Here is a 20242-nt window from a genome sequence, read left to right as displayed (position 1 = left end):
TTGTTTGATCAACCTTTTCGCCACCAGCTCCTGATATCAGGGCATAAAACCTAGTCTCTTGAATTAGCCCAGCTGGCGCAAATGTGCACTTGGCCCGAGCTCGTTTCCCTGGCTAAACTATCTGAACTATGCTAGTTTTCATCCTCATTCCCAAACTTCATAAATACTGCACCCTCAACTTCAAAACTAGTTATACAATATTGTAACTAAGAAATTTGATGGAAAGAAACTTGAAATGGTGTATTGTTTTGTTGGAATAGCCATGACTGGTTCAGCATATCTGTCATGAGATGATGGTGGCGACGGATGTCATTGCTGGAATAGCCATGACTGGTTCAGCATATCTGTCATGAGATGATGGTGGCGACGGATGTCATTGCTTCTTAACGCAGATCCAAGTTCAGTTTTGAGATCCACTGGAATCATTGGCGTAGGGTTAGTTGGACGTTTCTGACTGGTCTTGGAACTAAGGGAACGGGTTGGCTCGATGGGATATGTAGTGATTTTGCCAAGACAGCCAGATATGTACACAGTCTTCTACCCTTAACCTTCTTTCAACTGACTCTTGGTTGATTAAATCAGACTTTATTAACATAATGAGTAATCCAGGAATGTCACAAGTTTATTGACACAAGGGTCTACAGAGCTCCCCCTACTCCGCACCTGTCTATTAAAGGGGACATCGACAGATTCACCTTGTCGGCTTCAGGATTCAATCTCACAACCTTTCAGTCATTGGCTCAACACTAACCGCTAGGTCAAATTATACCCTAACATTTATGGACACACACATACTACCACAGACCCACACGTGCTACCACAGACCCACACGTACTACCACAGACCCACACATACTACCACAGACCCACACATACTACCACAGACCCACACGTACTACCACAGACCCACACGTACTACCACAGACCCACACGTACTACCACAGACCCACACGTAACTTTACCCTGCTACCTACATGTACAGTATCAGTCAAAAGTTTGGACACACTTTATCAAGGGTTTTAATTTATTTTCACTATTTTCTACATTGCAGAATAATAGTGAAGACATCAAAACTATGAAATAACACATATGGAATCATGTTGGAACACACTCTTGGCATTCTCTCAACCAGCTTCATGATGCATTTCAATTAACAGGTGTGACTTCTTAAAAGTTAATTTGTGGAATTTCTTTCCTTCTTAATTAATGCGTTTGAGCCAGTTGTGTTGTGACGAGGTAGGGATGGTATACAGAAGATAGCCCTATTTGGTAAAAGACCAAGTCCATATTATTAAAAAAAACAGCTATAATAAGCAAAGAGAAACAACAGTCCATCATTACTTTAAGACATGAAGGTCAGTCAAAACAGAACATTACAAGAACTCTCAAAGTTTCTTGAAGTGCAGTCGCAAATACCATGAAGCGCTATGATGAAACTGGCTCTCATGAAAACCGCCACAGGAAAGGAAGACCCAGAGTTACCTCTGTTGCAGTTGATAACTTCATTAGAGTTACCAGCCTCAGAAATTGCAGCCCAAATAAATGCTTCAGAGTTCAAGTAACAAACATATCAACATCAACTGTTCAAAGGAGACTGCGTGAAATCAGGCCTTCATGGACAAATTGCTGCAAAGAAACCACTACTAAAGGACACCAATAACAAGAAGAGACTTTCTTGGGCCAAGAAACACAATCGATGGACATCAGACAGGTGGAAATCTGTCCTTTGGTCTGATGAGTCCAAATTAGAGATTTTTGGTTCCATCCACCGTGTCTTTGTGAAACACAGAGTAGGTGAACGGATTATTTCCACATGTGTGGTTCCCACCGTGAAGCATGGAGGAGGAGGTGTAATGGTGCTTTGCTGGTGACACTGTCAGTGATTTATTTAGAATTCAAGGCACACTTAACCAGCATGGCTACCACAGCATTCTGCAGCAATATGCCATCCCATCTGGTTTGCGCTTAGTGGGACTATCACAGGACAATGACCCACAACTCACTTCAGTTGGATGTTTTGATAAATGTATTCTATCACAGCGAGCTAGTAATGTTAGCTAGCTAGCTAGCTAGAAGAAACAAGTTTAGAACAGACATTTGATCAGCTAACAAGCTAGCTGAGAAGCTTACACAAAATAATTTGTTTTATGGCCATCCCATCTGGTTTGCGCTTTGTGGGACTATCATTTGTTTTTAAACAGGACAATGGCGCAACACACCTCAGGTGTAAGGGCTATTTGATCAAGAAAGAGAGGACCTGGCCTCCACAATCACCTGACCTCAACCCAAGTGAGATGGTTTGGGATAAGCTGGACTGCAGTGACGGAAATGCAGCCAACAAGTGCTCAGCATTTGTGGTAACTCCTTCAAGACTGTTGGAAAAGCATTCCAGGTAAAGCTGGTTGAGAGAATGCAGAAAGTGTGCAAAGCAAAGGGTGGCTTTTTTATTTAACTAGGCAAGTCAGTTAAGAACACATACTTATTTACAAAGACGGCCTACCGGGGAACAGTGGGTGGGTTAACTGCCTTGTTCAGGGTCAGAATGACAGATTTTTACCTTGTCAGCTCGGGGATTCGATCCAGCAACCTTTCGGTTACTGGCCCAATGCTCTTACCACTCGGCTACATACCTTCCCTTCTTTGAATAATCTCAAATATATTTAGATTTGTTTAACACTTTTCTGGTTACAACATGTCTCCATTTGTGTTATTTCATAGTTTTAATGTCTTAACTATTATTCTACAATGTAGAAAATAGTAAAAATAAAGTAAAACCCTTGAATGAGTATGTGTCCAAACTTTGGACTGGTACTGTACATATCCACCTCAACATATCTTTACCCCTATTAGCTACATGTACATATCTACCTCAACATATCTTTACCCCTATTAGCTACATGTACATATCTACCTCAACATATCTTTACCCCTATTAGCTACATATCTACCTCAACATATCTTTACCCCTATTAGCTACATGTACATATCTACCTCAACATATCTTTACCCCTATTAGCTACATGTACATATCTCCCTCAACATATCTTTACCCCTATTAGCTACATATCTACCTCAACATATCTTTACCCCTATTAGCTACATATCTACCTCAACATATCTTTACCCCTATTAGCTACATATCGACCTCAACATATCTTTACCCCTATTAGCTACATATCTACCTCAACATATCTTTACCCCTATTAGCTACATGTACATATCTACCTCAAAATATCTTTACCCCTATTAGCTACATGTACATATCTCCCTCAACATATATTTACCCCTATTAGCTACATATCTACCTCAACATATCTTTACCCCTATTAGCTACATATCGACCTCAACATATCTTTACCCCTATTAGCTACATATCTACCTCAACATATCTTAACCCCTATTAGCTACATATCTACCTCAACATATCTTTACCCCTATTAGCTACATATCGACCTCAACATATCTTTACCCCTATTAGCTACATGTACATATCTACCTCAACATATCTTAACCCCTATTAGCTACATATCTACCTCAACATATCTTTACCCCTATTAGCTACATATCTACCTCAACATATCTTTACCCCTGCTACCTACATGTACGTATAGGTAGCAGGGGTATATCTTGAGTATTTCTCTCCGCTAATAGAGGCGTAATAAAGTTCACAAATTGTGATAAAAAAACAATGTATATTTTATTATTTGTATATTTTGTATTTATTTATCAGGGTTGCTGCAGCCCCCTCAGCCTTTGTATAAAGGGCTCTAGACAGAAGTACTACTATACTATGTGGGAGAGAGTGGCTGTGTACGCTAAACCATGATCTGGTCAGTCAGGTCAGTCTGGTCAGTTTGGTCCGTCTGGTCAGCCTGGTTCGTCTGTCCATCTGGTCCTTCCGTCTGGTCCTTCTGTCCGTCTGGTTCATCTGTCAGTCAGGTCAGTCTGTCAGTCAGGTCAGTCAGGTCCGGGGTCTGGCTGCTGCTCTTCTGTTTCATCTGCAACTGTTGTCTGGTGGTCAGGACTGCAGACTGGAGAGTAGCCACCTCCACTGACAACTCTACCACTACAGGGGAGAGGGGAGAGGAGGGGACAAGGGAGAGAGGGGAGAGGAGGGGACAAGGGAGAGAGGGGTGAGGAGGGGACAAGGGAGAGAGGGGTGAGGAGGGGACAAGGGAGAGAGGGGTGAGAAGGGGACAAGGGAGAGGGATGAGGAGGTGACAAGGGAGAGGGGTGAGGAGGGGACAGAGGGAGAGGGGTGAGGAGGGGACAGAGGGAGAGGGGTGAGGAGGGGACAGAGGGAGAGGGGTGAGGAGGGGACAGAGGGAGAGGGGTGAGGAGGGGACAGAGGGAGAGGGGTGAGGAGGGGACAAGGGAGAGGGGGGGTAGAGGGTACAAGGGAGAGGGGGAGAAGGGTGGGAGAAAGGGGAAGGGAGAGGAGGAGGAGGGGAGAAGGGAGGGGTTGGATGGGGGAGGAGGGTAGAAGGGAGGAGGTGGAAGGGGGGAAAAGAAGAGAAGGGAAAATAAATGTTTCATCCATACTGGTACATGCTGGAAGACGGAAGGCAACCATCCTACCAGACAGACCCCAACTTGTTTCATCCATCCTACGAGACAGACCCTAACTTGTTTCATCCATCCTACGAGACAGACCCTAACTTGTTTCATCCATCCTACTAGACAGACCCCAACTTGTTTCATCCATCCTACGAGACAGACCCTAACTTGTTTCATCCATCCTACGAGACAGACCCTAACTTGTTTCATCCATCCTACGAGACAGACCCTAACTTGTTTCATCCATCCTACGAGACAGACCCTAACTTGTTTCATCCATCCTACGAGACAGACCCTAACTTGTTTCATCCATCCTACGAGACAGACCCTAACTTGTTTCATCCATCCTACGAGACAGACCCCAACTTGTTTCATCCATCCTACGAGACAGACCCCAACTTGTTTCATCCATCCTACTAGACAGACCCTAACTTGTTTCATCCATCCTATCAGACAGCCTACCCTGTTTGAATGAGGCCTGGGCCTGTTTCAGGGTCTGAGGCACCAGGATTCCAAACCACTTCAGTGGGTCCTGCTGGGGGTTGGGTTCAGGTTTGGAGGAGGGAGCCGGCTCAGTCTCTGTCCACGGATGCTTGTTGTCACTCTGGTCTATCTCTGGGACCTCCTGCGTCTTCACTCTTCTCCTCACACCTGTAGATCCAACAAACATACAGTCAGATGAGGGGACTTAATTTTTTTACCTTTATTTAACCAGGAAAAGCCCTTTGAGACCCAGTCTCAAAAGGACCCAAACCCAAACAACAACACAGAGTTACACATGGAATAAACAAGTGTACAGTCAATAACACAATAGAAAAAAATAGTCTATATACAGTGTGTGCAAATAGCGTGAGGTTAAGCAATAAATAGGCAATAGTAGTGAAGTAATTACAGATTAGCAAATTAACACTGGAATGATAGATGAGCAGATGATGATGTGCAAGTAGAAATACTGGTGAGCAAAAGAGCAGAAAAGTAGATAAAAACAATATGGGGATGAGATAGGTAGATTGGATGTGCTATTTACAGATGGGCTATGTACAGCTGCAGCGATCGGATAGCTGCTCAGATAGCTGATGTTTAAAGTTAGTGAGGGAAATATAATCATTGGCAGCAGAGAACTGGAAGCAAAGGAGGCCAAAAGAGGAGTTGGTTTTGGGGATGATCAGTGAGATATACCTGCTGGAGTATGTGCTACAGGTGGGTGTTGTTATCGTGACCAGTGAGTTGAGGTAAGGCGGAGCTTTACCTAGCATAGACTTGTAGATGACCTGGAGCCAGTGGGTCTGGCGACGAATATATAGCGAGGGCCAGCCGACAAGAGCATACAGTTCCCAGTGGTGGGTGGTATAAGGTGCTTTGGTAACAAAATGGATGGCACTGTGATAGACTGCATCCAGTTTGCTGAGTAGAGTATTGGAAGATATTTTGTAAATTACATTGCCGAATTCGAGGATCGGTAGTATAGTCAGTTTTACGGGGGTGTGTTTGGCGGCGTGAGTGAAGGACGCTTTGTTGCGAAATAGGAAGCCGATTCTAGATTTAATTTTGGATTGGAGATGTTTAATATGAGTCTGGAAGGAGAGTTTGCAGTCTAGCCAGACACCTAGGTATTTGTAGTTGTCCACATATTCTAAGTCAGAACCGTCCAGAGTAGTGATGCGGGTGCAGGCAGCGAACGGTTGAAAATCATGCATTTGGTTTTACTAGTGTTTAAGAGCAGTCAGATCAGGGAATCATTTCGCAAGAGCGAAATCGTTGATATATATAGAGAAAATAGTCGGCCCGAGAATTGAACCCTGTGGTACCCCCATAGAAACAGCCAGAGGTCCGGACAAAAGACCCTCCGATTTTACACACTGAACTATGTCTGAGAAGTAGTTGGTGAACCAGGTGAGGCAGTCATTTGAGAAACCAAGGCTGTTGAGTCTGCCGATCAGGATACGGTGATTGACAGAGTCGAAAGCCTTGGCCAGTTTGATGAAGACGGCTGAACAGTACTGTCTTTTATCGATGGCGGTTATGATATCGTTTAGGACCTTGAGCGTGGCTGAGGTGCACCCATGACCAGCTCGGAAACCAGATTGCACAGCAGAGAAGGTACGGTGGGATTCGAAATGGTCAGTGATCTGTTTATTTGGCTTGGCTTTCGACCTTAGAAAGGCAGGGCAGGATGGATAGAGGTTTATAACAGTTTGGGTCTAGAGTGTCACCCCCTTTGAAGAGGGGGATGACTGCGGAAGCAATCTAATTTTTAGGGATATCGGACAACACAGAAGAGAAGTTGAACAGACTAGTAATAGGGGTTGCAACAATGGCGGAAGATAATTTTAGAAAGAGAGGGTCTAGATTGTCTAGCCCAGCTGATTTGTACGGGTCCAGGTTTTGCAGCTCTTTCAGAACATCTGCAATCACGCTTATTTAAGATGGTGAGGAAATTACTTTTAAAGAACGACAAGGCATCCTCAACTGACGGAATCAGGTCAATATCCTTCCAGGATACCCGGGCCAGGTCGGTTAGAAAGGCCTGCTCGCAGAAGTGTTTTAGGGAGCATTTGACAGTGATTAAGGGTGGTCGTTTGACTGCAGACCCATAGCGGATGTAGGCAATGAGGCAGTGATCGCTGAGAACCTGATTGAAAACAGCAGAGGTGTATTTGGAGGGCAAGTTGGTCAGGATGATATCTATGAGGGTGCCCATATTTACGGATTTAGGGTTGTACCTGGTGGGTTCCTTGATCATTTGTGTGAGGTTGAGGGCATCTAGCTTAGATTGTAGGATGGCCGGGGTGTTAAGCACATCCCAGTCTAGGTCACCTGGCAGAACAAACTCTGAAGATAGATGGGGTGAAATCATTTCAAATATGGTGTCCAGGGCAGAGCTGGGAGCTGAGAGGGGTCAATAACAGGCGGCCAATAACAGGCAGCAACAGTGAGAGACATTTCTGGAGAGATTAATTTTTAAAATTAGAAGCTCGAACTGTTTGGGCATAGACCTGGAAAGTATGACAGAAATTTGCTTGCTATCTCTGCAAATTTGGCAGTTCTATCTTGATGGAAAATGTTGTAGTTGGGGATGGAAATCTCAGACTTTTTGGTGGCCATCAGGGTTGGTGGAGTGTGCTAAAGCAGTGAGTAAAACAAACTTAGTGAGGAGACATCTGATGTTAACATGCATGAAACCAAGGCTTTTTCAGTTACAGAAGTCAACAAATGAGAGTGCCTGGGGACATGCTGGGCCTTTCAAGGGTGATCTGGCAAAGGCAGCAGCAACAATCAATACATTACATAATTAAAACATACAACAACATGATCCAGACTAAACAAAAGCATTTCCATTCCCCCGTAACAGAGCTAAATGCCCTTTATGCTCGCTTCGAGGCAAGCAACACTGAAGCATGCATGAGAGCACCAGCTGTTCTGGACGACTGTGTGATAACACTCTCAGTAGCCAACAAAATTCACAAAGCCACGGAGCCTGATGGACTACCAGGACGTGTACTCAAAGCATGCGCGGAGCCACTGGCAAGTGTCTTCACTGACATTTTCATCCTCTCCCTGACTGAGCCTGTAATACCTACATGTTTCAAGCATATGAGCAAGACAAAGGAGCTGATCGTGGACTACAGGTAAAGGCGGGCCGAACAGGCCCCCATTAACATTGACAGGGCTGTAGTGGAGCGGGTCGAGAGTTTCAAGTTCCTTGGTGTCCACATCACCAAGAACTATCATGGTCCAAACACACCAAGACAGTCGTGAAGAGGACACGACAACACCTTTCCCTTCTCAGGAGACTGAAAAGATTTGGCATGGGTCCCCAGATCCTCAAATCGTTCTACAGCTGCACCATGGAGATCATCCTGACTGGTTGCATCACCGCCTGATATGGCAAATGCTCGGCCTCTGACCGTAAGGCGCTAGAGAGGGTAGTGCGAATGGCCCAGCTTGGGCCAAGCTTCCTGACATCCAGGACCTCTATAATAGGCAGTGTCAGAAGAAAGCCCAAAAAATTGTCAGAGACTCCAGTCACCCAAGTCATAGACTGTTTTTTATGCTACAGCACGGCAAGAGGTACCAGAGAGTCAAGTCTAGGACCAAAGGCTCCTTAACAGCTTCTACCCCCAAGCCATAAGACTGCTGAACAATTAATCAAATGGCCACCGGACTATTTACATTGACACCCCCCTCCATTGGTTTTGTACACTGCTGCTACTGGCTGTTTATTATCTATGGATAGTCACTTCACCCCTACCTACATGTATAAATTACCTCGACTAACCGGTATCCCCCCCCCCCCCACACCCATTGACTTGGTACCGGTAACCCTGTATATAGTCTCGTTATTGTTATTTTGTTGTGTTACTTTCAATAATTTTTTACTTTATTTAATTTGGTTAATATTTTCTTAACTTTTCTTGAACTGCACTGTTGGTTAAGGGCTTGTAAGTAAGCATTTCATGGTAAGGTCTACACTTGTTGTATTCGGCGCATGTGACAAATAAAATTTGATTTGCCTTGAGGCTGTAATCGCTGCCAAAGGTGCTTCAACAAAGCACTGAGTAAAGGGTCTGTTGGAAGGTCTGAATTCTTAACGAATGCACTAGTCAGTGGAGCTCCATTACCCTCCTTGTCTTTAGGTCCAATGTCCTCCACCTGTCTCTCTTCAGGAGACTTCAGCGTCCTTCTCTTTGTCTGGAACTCGGCCTCACCACTCTCCAGAGTCCTACGACACACTGACGTCATTATTATCCCAGATATACCCTCTACCACACATTACACAGAGTTGATAAACAGACATGCCTTGGAAGTTTGAGTTCATTGAATGGTGAGAACTGACAGCCTAAATAAAGTTGTATGGAATCGATGTCGCTAAGTTATAGTCAGGGATGCAAACTGGTGAGAGCCCAAAAAGGTGACACTTTTGTTTTGCAATGCGAAAAATCCCTGCTAGGGGTTAATGCAGGTTTCAAATAATTAAACAACAAAGAATATTTATTTATTTTATTCATTTCACCTTTATTTAACCAGGTAGGCTAGTTGAGAACAAGTTCTAATTTGCAACTGCGACCTGGCCAAGATAAAGTGTAGCAATTCGACACATACAACAACAGAGTTACACATGGAATAAACAAAACACAGTCAATAATACAGAACAAAAGAAAACAAAACGTCTATATACAGTGAGTGCAAATGAGGTAGGTTAAGGAAATAAATAGGCCATGGTGGCGAAGTAATTACAACATAGCAATTAAACACTGGAATGGTAGATCGGCAGAAGATGAATGTGCAGGTAGAGATACTGGGGTGAAAAGGAGCAAAATGAATAAATAAATAGATAGATACCAGTATGGGGATGAGGTAGGTAGACAGATGGGCTGTTTACAGATGGGATATGTACAGGTGCAGTGATCTGTAAGCTGCTCTGACAGCTTCATCACCTTCTCACCCCGTTCGTGATCTGGCTTCTCACCTACCTCTTTGTTATCGTTCAGGGACGTGCTGCTGTAACAGGCAAACTGCCTTTGCAAACGGCTGCTGTCTTTCCAGAGCGCTGAGTCTGTCACTAGAAAATTGGTTCTCTTCTCTCTTCAGTCGAGTGCTGCATTCTGTTGTTATGTGAATAACTGGCTGAGCCTTGGATACAGCAGCCAGTATATTGGCTGAGCCTTGGATACAGCAGCCAGTATATTGGCTGAGCCTTGGATACAGCAGCCAGTATATTGGCTGAGCCTTGGATACAGCAGCCAGTATATTGGCTGAGCCTTGGATAAAGCAGCCAGTATATTGGCTGAGCCTTGGATAAAGCAGCCAGTATATTGGCTGAGCCTTGGATACAGCAGCCAGTATATTGGCTGAGCCTTGGATACAGCAGCCAGTATATTGGCTGAGCCTTGGATACAGCAGCCGGTATATTGGCTGAGCCTTGGATACAGCAGCCGGTATATTGGCTGAGCCTTGGATACAGCAGCCGGTATATTGGCTGAGCCTTGGATACAGCAGCCGGTATATTGGCTGAGCCTTGGATACAGCAGCCGGTATATTGGCTGAGCCTTGGATACAGCAGCCGGTATATTGGCTGAGCCTTGGATACAGCAGCCGGTATATTGGCTGAGCCTTGGATACAGCAGCCGGTATATTGGCTGAGCCTTGGATACAGCAGCCGGTATATTGGCTGAGCCTTGGATACAGCAGCCGGTATATTGGCTGAGCCTTGGATACAGCAGCCGGTATATTGGCTGAGCCTTGGATACAGCAGCCGGTATATTGGCTGAGCCTTGGATACAGCAGCCGGTATATTGGCTGAGCCTTGGATACAGCAGCCGGTATATTGGCTGAGCCTTGGATACAGCAGCCGGTATATTGGCTGAGCCTTGGATACAGCAGCCGGTATATTGGCTGAGCCTTGGATACAGCAGCCGGTATATTGGCTGAGCCTTGGATACAGCAGCCAGTATATTGGCTGAGCCTTGGATACAGCAGAGTATTGCTCCAAACGCTGATCACTCGTTCGCTTACAGCCATTAGTGATCCAAATCCCACCCCCAAACGTTTCTCATCAGATCCAAACGGCTAATTTCGCTGAAAGGTGACCTGTTTGCATCCCTGGTTATAGATGGTTTATAAGGTTAATACAGTCTTTGGCTAAGCACATCTCCTTCGTACCTGGTGTGCACTCGGACCAGAGGTTCCATCTCACTCCCATACTGCAGAGCAGACACCTGCTTGTTGCCCATCGAATACCTTGCTTTGGACATAGAGAACCATCCCTGTAAAAACACACACACACACACACACACACACACACACACACACACACACACACACAATATAAAGCCTCTGATCAAGACATCAAAGACAGTCTGGCCCTTGATACATCATGTAATTTCCATCCTATACCTGTTCTATTAGAGAGTTGAGTCTCTCTCGTTTCTCCTCCAGCAGCTCCAGTTGGTCCATAAAGACAAGCAGCTTTTGATCCAACAAGACACACTCTTCTTTCTCCGACAGACCCATCTCTCTCTGTCTCCGTTTCTCTCTCGCTCTCTCCTACCGTCTCACAGTTCGACTAGCAGAGATCGCGGTGACTATCCCAACTTAGATCTTGATAAAACACGATTAAATTGTGGTTTTCTTTTCTTTTTTTAATTTTCGTTTGTATCACGGTTTGTTTGAAAGAGACAGTCAGAGAGCGATTGTTTACGAAGTTTCAAATGCCACTTCCGTCTTCTGGTCATGTGAGGGGATCGCTCCACAAATGATGACGTCACGTCTGTGCGGCATTGAATAATCCTTCAAAATAAAAGCCCGCATTTCAAAACATTGCAATGTGGATAACCCATTCAAAATGTTAAATATATATCCACACACATATACATATATGTGTTTAACCTTTTTTATTTTATTTGTAGAAACATCTCAAGGACGATCAATGGAAACAGGATGCACCTGAGCTCAATTTCGAGTCTCATCGCAAAGTGTCTGGATACTTTTGTAAATTATTATAATATTTTAATTGAACCTTTATTTAACAAGGCAAGTCAGTTAAAAACACATTCTTATTTACAATGACGTCCTACACCGGCCAAACTCGGACGACACTGGGCCAATTGTGCGCTGCCCTAACAGACTCCCAATCACGGCCGGTTGTGATACAGCCTGAGTATGAGACAGATTTTCTGCTGACTTGGGCCTCTCTTCCTCTCGGACTTCACCAACGTTGTGGAGCCGAAAACATATAAATATTTGTTTTAATGATTTAAACCCATACTTTTTTAACAATCGTTAATCAAATACAACCACCAACAGTTTGCTCTTGCTCTAAGATGGCAACTCAGCGCAAATATGTATGTGACAATTGAATCTCAACAAGGAAACAGTCGGTGGTTGTATTCAATGTTCAATGAAAAAGTATGGATTCAGCAAACAAAGAAAGGCAACCGACTACAGAGGACAAACATAGGTACAAAGTCGGAGTTTCATAATACATTTTTTTTTTTTAAGTATTGACCTTGGGCGAATTGATGAGGTCGAGCTCGATTCCACAAACCTGGTCTCTGCAATTCTGTGAACTGTCTTGTGCAAGTTTTAAATTGACACAATACCTGTTAACAAAGGTGTCAGCTAGATATGATGTTCAAGAGCTTGCAGAGATTTGTAGTCTTTTATGATGTCTACTCTAATGCTGATTAGCATTTTAGAATCTTGGAGTAAATAGAGCAGAAAATATTGATATTTCACCTTGCCCGAGAGAGATTTACACGATTATCAAAACGTCACTCCAGGGTAAACCTACACAAAAAATAGCCCTTATTTTAAGTGTTTCTAAATTCCCTTACGGGAAAAATAAATGGTGGAGAAACATTTCCCGGTTTGTCCGTTTGGTTTTATGGGTGTTATAACAGAACACCTCCAACGTGGGGCTCTATTGGTAAAGTTCATCAGAACCATCCTTCACCGAAGAAGGTGGAGTTTAGTCCGCAAACTTGTAAGCGATGTCATGGCGAGGTTGGCAAGCTAAAGTCTTGCTTAGAAACACATAATGAGGTCTAATGGTAGTCTCAAACCGAACTGTGCATGTGCAAGCTGACAAACCAAAAGCAATCCTTCGATATAACAGCCTGGTCTCATAGACTTGACGTAACATAGTAAATGTAAATCTGGCTCACTCAAATTGGTGTGATATGTTACGTTTGGTAAATCTGGATCACTCAAATTGGTATATGTTACGTTTGGTAAATCCGGATCACTCAAATTGGTATATGTTACGTTGGTATTATATCAGACAGAAGATTACTTACGGCAAAAATCTAAAGTAGGCTTGTTGGTCGGGTGGATGGGTAGTTGTATAATGCGAACGTCTAGCAACCTGACAGTTGTGTGTTCAATTCTCATCAAGGACAACTTTAGCTCATTACTACTTTTATCTACTTTGCAACTACTTACCATGTTAGCTTACCTTAACCATTTAACCTAACTCCTTTAATTTTTATTTAACCTTTATTTAACTAGGCAAGTCGTTTCACCTAACTCCTAACCTTCACCCCTAGCCTAGCTAATGCTAGTAACCTAGCTAACATTAGTGTTAGCCACCTAGATAACTTTGTAAAATATCATGCGAATTGTAAGTATATGAAATGGATGATGTACGTCCACAAATTAATACATACCATACGAATCGTAACATACTGTTGGTAATGTAGTGTATGTGGACACCTGCTCTTCTAACATCTCATTCCAAAATCATGGGCATTAACATGGAGTTGGTTCCCCCTTAGCTGTTCTAAACAGCCTCCACTCTTCTGGGAAGGTTTTCCACTAGATGTTGGAACATTGCTACGGGGACTTGCTTCGATTCAGCCACAAGAGCATTAGTGAGGTCGGACACTGGTATTGTCCGATTAGGCCTGGCTCGCAGTCTGCGTTCCAATTCATACCAAACGTGTTCGATGGGGTTGAGGTCAGGACTCTGTGCAGGCCAGTCAAGTTCTTCCCACACCGGTGTCGACAACCCATTTCTGTATGGACCTCGCTTTGTGCACGGGGGCATTGCCAATCTGAAAAAGGAAAGGGCCTTCCCCAAACTGTCACCACAAAGTTGGTAGCACAGATTCGTCTAGAATGCCATTGTATGCTGAAATGTGAAGATTTCCCTTCACTTGAACTAAGGGGCCTGAACCATAGAAACAGCCCAGACCATTATTCTTCCTCCACCTAACTGTAGAGTTGGCACAATGTATTGGGGCAGGTAGCGTTCTCCTGGCATCCGCCAAACGAAGATAGACGATTTTACGTGCTACATGCTTCAGAACTTGGAGATCACAATTCTGTGAGCTTGTGTGGCCTACCACTTCACAGCTGAGCCGTTGTTGCTTCTAGAAGTTTCCATTTCACAATAACAGTTGGCAGGCTCTAGTGGGGCAGACATTTTATGAACAAACTTGTTGGAAAGGTGGCATCCTATGAGTGTGCCACATTGAAAGTCACTGAACTCTTCAGTACGTGCCATTCTACTGCCAATGTTTATCATACTAATAGGAGTGTCCTGGATTGACATTTACAATGTATACTCAGTGTATATAGCTTTCACAAGGCTGGTGTAATAACATGTTTAACTACTTAAGACATTGGCTTGAATCTAGATTGTGCATTTAGATTTCAAGAAAGGTTAAGAACTAAGGAAACCTTTTTCACTTCTCTCATTAGCTTTATTCGAGACCATCAAAACCAAACCTTGTATCATAAATAGCGTTCAAAACCATAGTGCCCACAAAGCTTATCTCTAAGCTAAGGACCCTGGGACTAAAAACCTCCCTCTGCAACTGGATCCTGGACTTCCTGATGGACCATCCCCAGGTGGCAGATCCTCAACACTGGGGCCCCTCAGGGGTGAAAGCTCAGTCCCCTCCTGCACTCCCTGTTCACTCATGACTGCACGGCCAAGCACGACTCCAACACCATCAATAAGTTTGCTGACGAAACAACAGCCTGATCACTGACAACAATGAGACAGCCTATAGAGAGGAGATCAGAGACCTGGCTATGTGGTATCAGGACAACAGCCTCTCCCTCAATGTGAGCAAGACAAAGGAGCTGATCGTGAACTACAGGAAAAGGAGGGCCGAACAGGCCCCCATTAACATCGACGGGGATGTAGTGGAGCGGGTCGAGAGTTTCAAGTTCCTTGGTGTCCACATCACCAATGAACTATCATAGTCCAAACACAGCAAGACAGTCGTGAAGAGGACACGACAACACCTTTCCCTTCTCAGGAGACTGATAAGATTTGGCATGGGTCCCCAGATCCTCAAAAGGTTCTACAGCTGTACCATTGAGATCATCCTGATCGGTTGCATCACAGCCTGGTATGTCAACTGCTCGGCATCTGACCGTAAGGCGCTACAGTACGCACTACCATCTGTAGGGGTGGCAAGTAGCCTAGTGGTTAGAGCGTTGGACGAGTAAGGGAAAGGTGGCAAGATAAAATCCCCAAGCTGACAAGGTAAAAATCGTTTGTTGTGCCCCTGAACAAGGCAGTTAACCCACTGTTCCTAGAATTTGTTCTTAACTGACTTGCCTAGTTAAATAAATAAAATCACTGGGGCCAAGCTTCCTGCCATCCAGGACCTATATACAAGGTGTGTCAGAGGAAGGCTCAAAAAATTGTCAAAGACTCCAGTCACCCAAGTCATAGACTGTTCTCTCTGCTACAGCATTGCAAGTGGCACTGGAACACCACGCCTAGGTCCAAAAGGTTCCTTAACAGCTTCTACCCCCAAGCCATAAGGGGCTCCTGAGTGGTGCAGAGGCGTCACTACAGACCCTGGTTCCATTCCAGGCTGCGTCACAACTGGCTGTGATTGGGTGACACAATCACAGCCAGTTTGGCTGGGGTAGGCTGTCATTGTAAAAAAATAAAAAAAATCTTAACTGACTTGCCTAGTTAAATAAAGGTAAAAAAAAAAATATCAATAAGCCTGCAGAACAATTAATCAAATATCCACCCAGACTATTAACATTGGCCCTCCCTTTGTTTGTACACTGCTGCTACTCGCTCTTTATTATCTGTGCAGTCACGTTAACCCAACCTACATGTATGTACAAATGACCTCGACTAACCTGTACCCCATTGACTAGTCTCGTTATTTTATTGTGTTACTTTTTATTTTATTTTTTAACTTATTTTATTTAGTGTATTTAGTAAAAAAAAATTTTTGAACTGCATTGTTGGTTAAGTGCTTGTAAATAAGCATTTCACGGTAAGACCTAAACCTGTTTTATTCAGCGTATGCGACAAATACAATTTGAAATAACGACTGATTACTATTTGTCGATCATTCAGTCATCACAATTTACCCATGATACATTGTGGTTTTGATCCTCTCGAAAACGGCCATTGACTTCTCAAATCCCAAACCCGGTCTGAATGGTATTTTTCGAAAGCGTTCCTTTCTCTTGGTTTAGAAAGTCCATGATAATATTCTGCTGCTAGGAGTACGGTAAATCACGGTGACCCACGTTAGCTGATGATGGCTAACCAATTCGATTTTTTTATATGGTTTTGCTGAATGGAAATGGACAATTCTTAACATCACAGTGCGAAAACAATAGATTGATGGAAGAAAATGATGTTCCCATACCGGGAGTCGAACCCGGGCCGCCTGGGTGAAAACCAGGAATCCTAACCGCTAGACCATATGGGACTGATAGCAACAGTATTATATAAGCATTTATGTGGGGTTCTTGTAGCTTGCTAACACCATGATAATTATGTTGAGCTCGGTTTACTCATCTCATATGTATATACTGTATTTAGTCAATGCCACGCCGACATTGCTCATCCTAATATTTATATGTTATGTGCTATATGCTAAATATGTGTATGTGACCAACACAGTTTGATTTGAACATCCCATTTCATTGTTTCTATATGAACAACTGTATTTTATTGAAAACAACAGTAATACTCTAAAACCAGGAAAAATAAACTGAGGAAATATAATTTGGGAAAATATAAAACTGATTTTGGAGAGAAGAAAAACAAATGTTATCGGGGCCCCCCTTAGTTGTTAAATAATCATTATTTTATCAGGTAGCATGGATTAAATAAATACAAATATTCAGCAATCTACACAAAATACCCCATAGAAAACATAAATACCTTATTTACATAAGTATACAGACCATTTGCTATGAGACTTGATATTGAGCTTCCACTGTATATACTGAACACCTGCTCCTTCCACTGGCCAGGTGAATCCAGGTGAAAGCTATGATCCCTTATTGATGTCTCCTGTTAAATCCACTTCAATCAGTGTTGATGAGACAGGTTAAAGAATTATTTTTAAGCCTTGAGACAATTGAGACATGGATTGTGTATGTGTGCCATTCAGAGGGTGAATGGACAAGACAGAAGATTTAAGTGCCTTTGAACGGGGTATGGTAGTAGATGCCAGGCGCACCAGTTTGTGTCAAGAACTGCAACGCTGCTGGGTTTTTCACACTCAACAATTTCCTGTGCATCAAGAATGGCCCACCACAAAGGACATCCAGCCAACTGGACACAACTGTGGGAAGGATCGGCGTTAACATGGGCCAGCATCCCTGTGGAACACTTTCGACACCTTGTACTCCATGTCGCAATGAATTGAGGATGTTCTGAGGGAAAAGGGGGTGAAACTCAATATTAGCAAGGTGTTCCTAATGTTTCATATACTCATTGTATACACACCATATACACACTCACACACACTAGTGACATACCCACACCAGGCCCATACACGATATATACACACACACGCATACCGACACAACACACACACACACACACACATACCGACACAAAACACACACGCATACCGACACAACACATACACACATACTGACACAACACACACACTCACTTTTACACTCATCATATGCTGCTGCTACTCTGTTCTTTATTTTACTCGTATTATCTATCCTGATGACTAGTCACCTTACCCTGCCTTCATGTACATATATACCTCAAATACCTCATACCTCTGTACATTGATCTGGTACTGGTACTCCTTGTATATAGCGTCACATTGATCTAGTACTGGAACATGTTGGACTATTTTCCTAAATGTGGATTTTAATATTATTGTAGCACAGTCAGGCTCAAAATGTAAAAAAGACTACCGTCCCTGGGTGGGCTCGAACCACCAACCTTTAGATTAACAGTCTAACGCGCTAACCAATTGCGCCACAGAGACCTGAGTATTTTCTTACACAGGGAAGCCTATGAATGTAATGACGGGAGGGTATGGTTCTTATGTTACTCTTAATGTTAGACAGGCCGATAGCGAAATTCAGTGGCTGAATAATGCTACTGCAACTCTGGAGACTACAAAATGTTTCACGAACAACTTATCTGGGAAGAAGAAACATTTTTTTTGCAGTTTAGCCGGCTTCATGTTTTACCTTGCCATGATATCCAAATTGAGATCTTGATTCATGGCTTGGAAAAACTCCCTAGAAAAGAAACAGAGGAACCAGCGCCCGGTTTCACAAAAGCATCTTCATGCTTATTCATTGGTTAGAATCTTCTTAGGAGCATCGTTAAATCTCCGAGCTGTTTCACAAAACCGTCGTTAGTAAAGTTGTACTTGAAAACGCTTGTTTTTTTTTTTACCGATTGCCTCAGACCACTCGTAGAACGGCTAAGTGCGCCCGCTGCAACTTGCAAGTAATTTCTGTTGCTTGCACCGGAATTGCTTCTTGATTGCACCCTGAAGTGTTGGCAATTTATTTCAGTGAGAATCCCGATATTCCGGCACAGTGGACTTGTCATATACCCATAAAACCCGGGAATTCTTCCAATCATGTTTTACCCATTCATTTTTGCATCTGGGATTTCAGAACTACTTCATATTTTTATTGATTCATTTTATTTAACCTTTATTTAATTAGGCAAGTCAGTTGAGAATACATTCTTATTTACATAGACGGCCTACCAAAAAGCCTCCTGCAGTGATGGGGGCTGGGATTCAAAATAAATATAATAAAATAAAAATATAGGACAAAACACATTATGACAAGAGAGACAACACAACACTACATAAAGAGAAGACCTAAGACAACAACATTGTATGGCAACAACACAGCATGGTAGCACACAGTTTCGGTTTGCGGTTTGTTGCTGACCTTACTTCGCAAACTGACAACTTTACGGTTTTTACATTTCAAATACAGTTTATAATTTTTAGTTAGTTAGTTTTTAGTTTTTCCCCTCGCTCAACTTTTTTCGTCAGGACCTCCAACAGCCGAAGCAAAGAAGTAACATTAACATGATGCCTTCTAATTGCAGTCAATGTACTCAGAATATACTGGAGAACGATCGCCTTACGGGGAGGATAGCTGGGCTGCAAGCCCAGCTTCAGACGCAATCGTTGGGCAAGGGTCATTTCAGTGTAGGAAAGGATGAAACAGTGTCTGTGCCACCAGTAAGTACAGATAGTAACGTTAGTATAAATCCCCTCGCACAGTCCCCGCAGCCGGACAACTTTCTCATGGCTTCTGGAGGGAAATGCTGTAGGAATGCTCAACCGGTTTTCCCCATTAAGCCGAGCCTTCTCTGGTCTCTACTCCTCCCGTTACGGGGTCTGAGACGCCGAAGCCTCCCACCATTAGCTCTGACAAATTGAAAACTCTAGTCATTGGCGACTCCATTACCCGCAGTATTAGACTTAAAACAAATCATCCAGCAATCATACACTGTTTACCAGGGGGTAGGGCTACTGACGTTAAGGCTAATCTGAAGATGGTGCTGGCTAAAGCTAAAACTGGCGAGTGTAGAGATATTGTTATCCACGTCGGCACCAACGATGTTAGGATGAAACAGTCAGAGGTCACCAAGCGCAACATAGCTTCAGCTTGTAATTCAGCTAGAAAGATGTGTCGGCATCGAGTATTTGTCTCTGGCAGTTTCACAACTCTATCGCTGGTTGAAAACTGTTTTCTGCCCCTCCCAAAAGATAGAATTTGTAGATAATTGGCGCTCTTTCTGGGACTCACCCACAAACAGGACCAAGCCTGGCCTGTTGAGGAGTGACGGACTCCATCCTAGCTGTAGGGGTGCACTCATCTTATCTACCAACATAGACAGGGCTCTAACTCCTCTAGCTCCACAATGAGATAGGGTGCAGGCCAGGCAGCAGGCTGTTCGC

General features: G+C 43.5%; 1 protein-coding gene and 2 non-coding genes across 3 annotated transcripts; all 3 read right to left on the bottom strand.

Moving 5' to 3' along the window:
* Positions 1-3671: 3671 nt before the first annotated feature.
* Positions 3672-11808, bottom strand: ccdc115 (coiled-coil domain containing 115). The gene is made up of 5 exons (XM_064956139.1): positions 11454-11808; positions 11220-11323; positions 9179-9279; positions 5019-5207; positions 3672-4065 (listed from the first exon to the last, which is right to left on the bottom strand). The coding sequence occupies exons 1-5, from the start codon at positions 11568-11570 to the stop codon at positions 3935-3937; spliced, it is 642 nt and encodes a 213-aa protein (XP_064812211.1). The 5' UTR covers positions 11571-11808; the 3' UTR covers positions 3672-3934.
* Positions 11809-16684: 4876 nt separating this feature from the next.
* trnae-uuc (transfer RNA glutamic acid (anticodon UUC)) lies at positions 16685-16756 on the bottom strand. The gene has a single exon. It is a non-coding gene; the product is annotated as a tRNA-Glu (tRNA).
* A 1459-nt stretch (positions 16757-18215) lies between these two features.
* Positions 18216-18289, bottom strand: trnan-guu (transfer RNA asparagine (anticodon GUU)). Its single transcript has one exon. It is a non-coding gene; the product is annotated as a tRNA-Asn (tRNA).
* Positions 18290-20242: the final 1953 nt, after the last annotated feature.

The sequence above is a fragment of the Oncorhynchus masou genome, chromosome 33 (assembly GCF_036934945.1).
Source record: "Oncorhynchus masou masou isolate Uvic2021 chromosome 33, UVic_Omas_1.1, whole genome shotgun sequence".
NCBI classification, from domain to species: domain Eukaryota; kingdom Metazoa; phylum Chordata; class Actinopteri; order Salmoniformes; family Salmonidae; genus Oncorhynchus; species Oncorhynchus masou.
The sequence above is the reverse complement of the archived record's forward strand: the minus strand, read 5'-3'. Positions and strand labels throughout refer to the sequence as shown.

What these genes read in the sequence shown, in the direction of transcription:
- ccdc115 (XM_064956139.1), bottom strand. Translation starts at nt 11,570, where the DNA reads ATGGGTCTGTCGGAGAAAGAAGAGTGTGTCTTGTTGGATCAAAAGCTG. An exon ending in CTGGTCCGAGTGCACACCAG is followed by an intron (nt 9,280 to 11,219) that starts GTACGAAGGAGA and finishes AGTGTGTCGTAG; the next exon opens with GACTCTGGAGAGTGGTGAGG. An exon ending in TGGACCTAAAGACAAGGAGG is followed by an intron (nt 5,208 to 9,178) that starts GTAATGGAGCTC and finishes TTGGATCTACAG; the next exon opens with GTGTGAGGAGAAGAGTGAAG.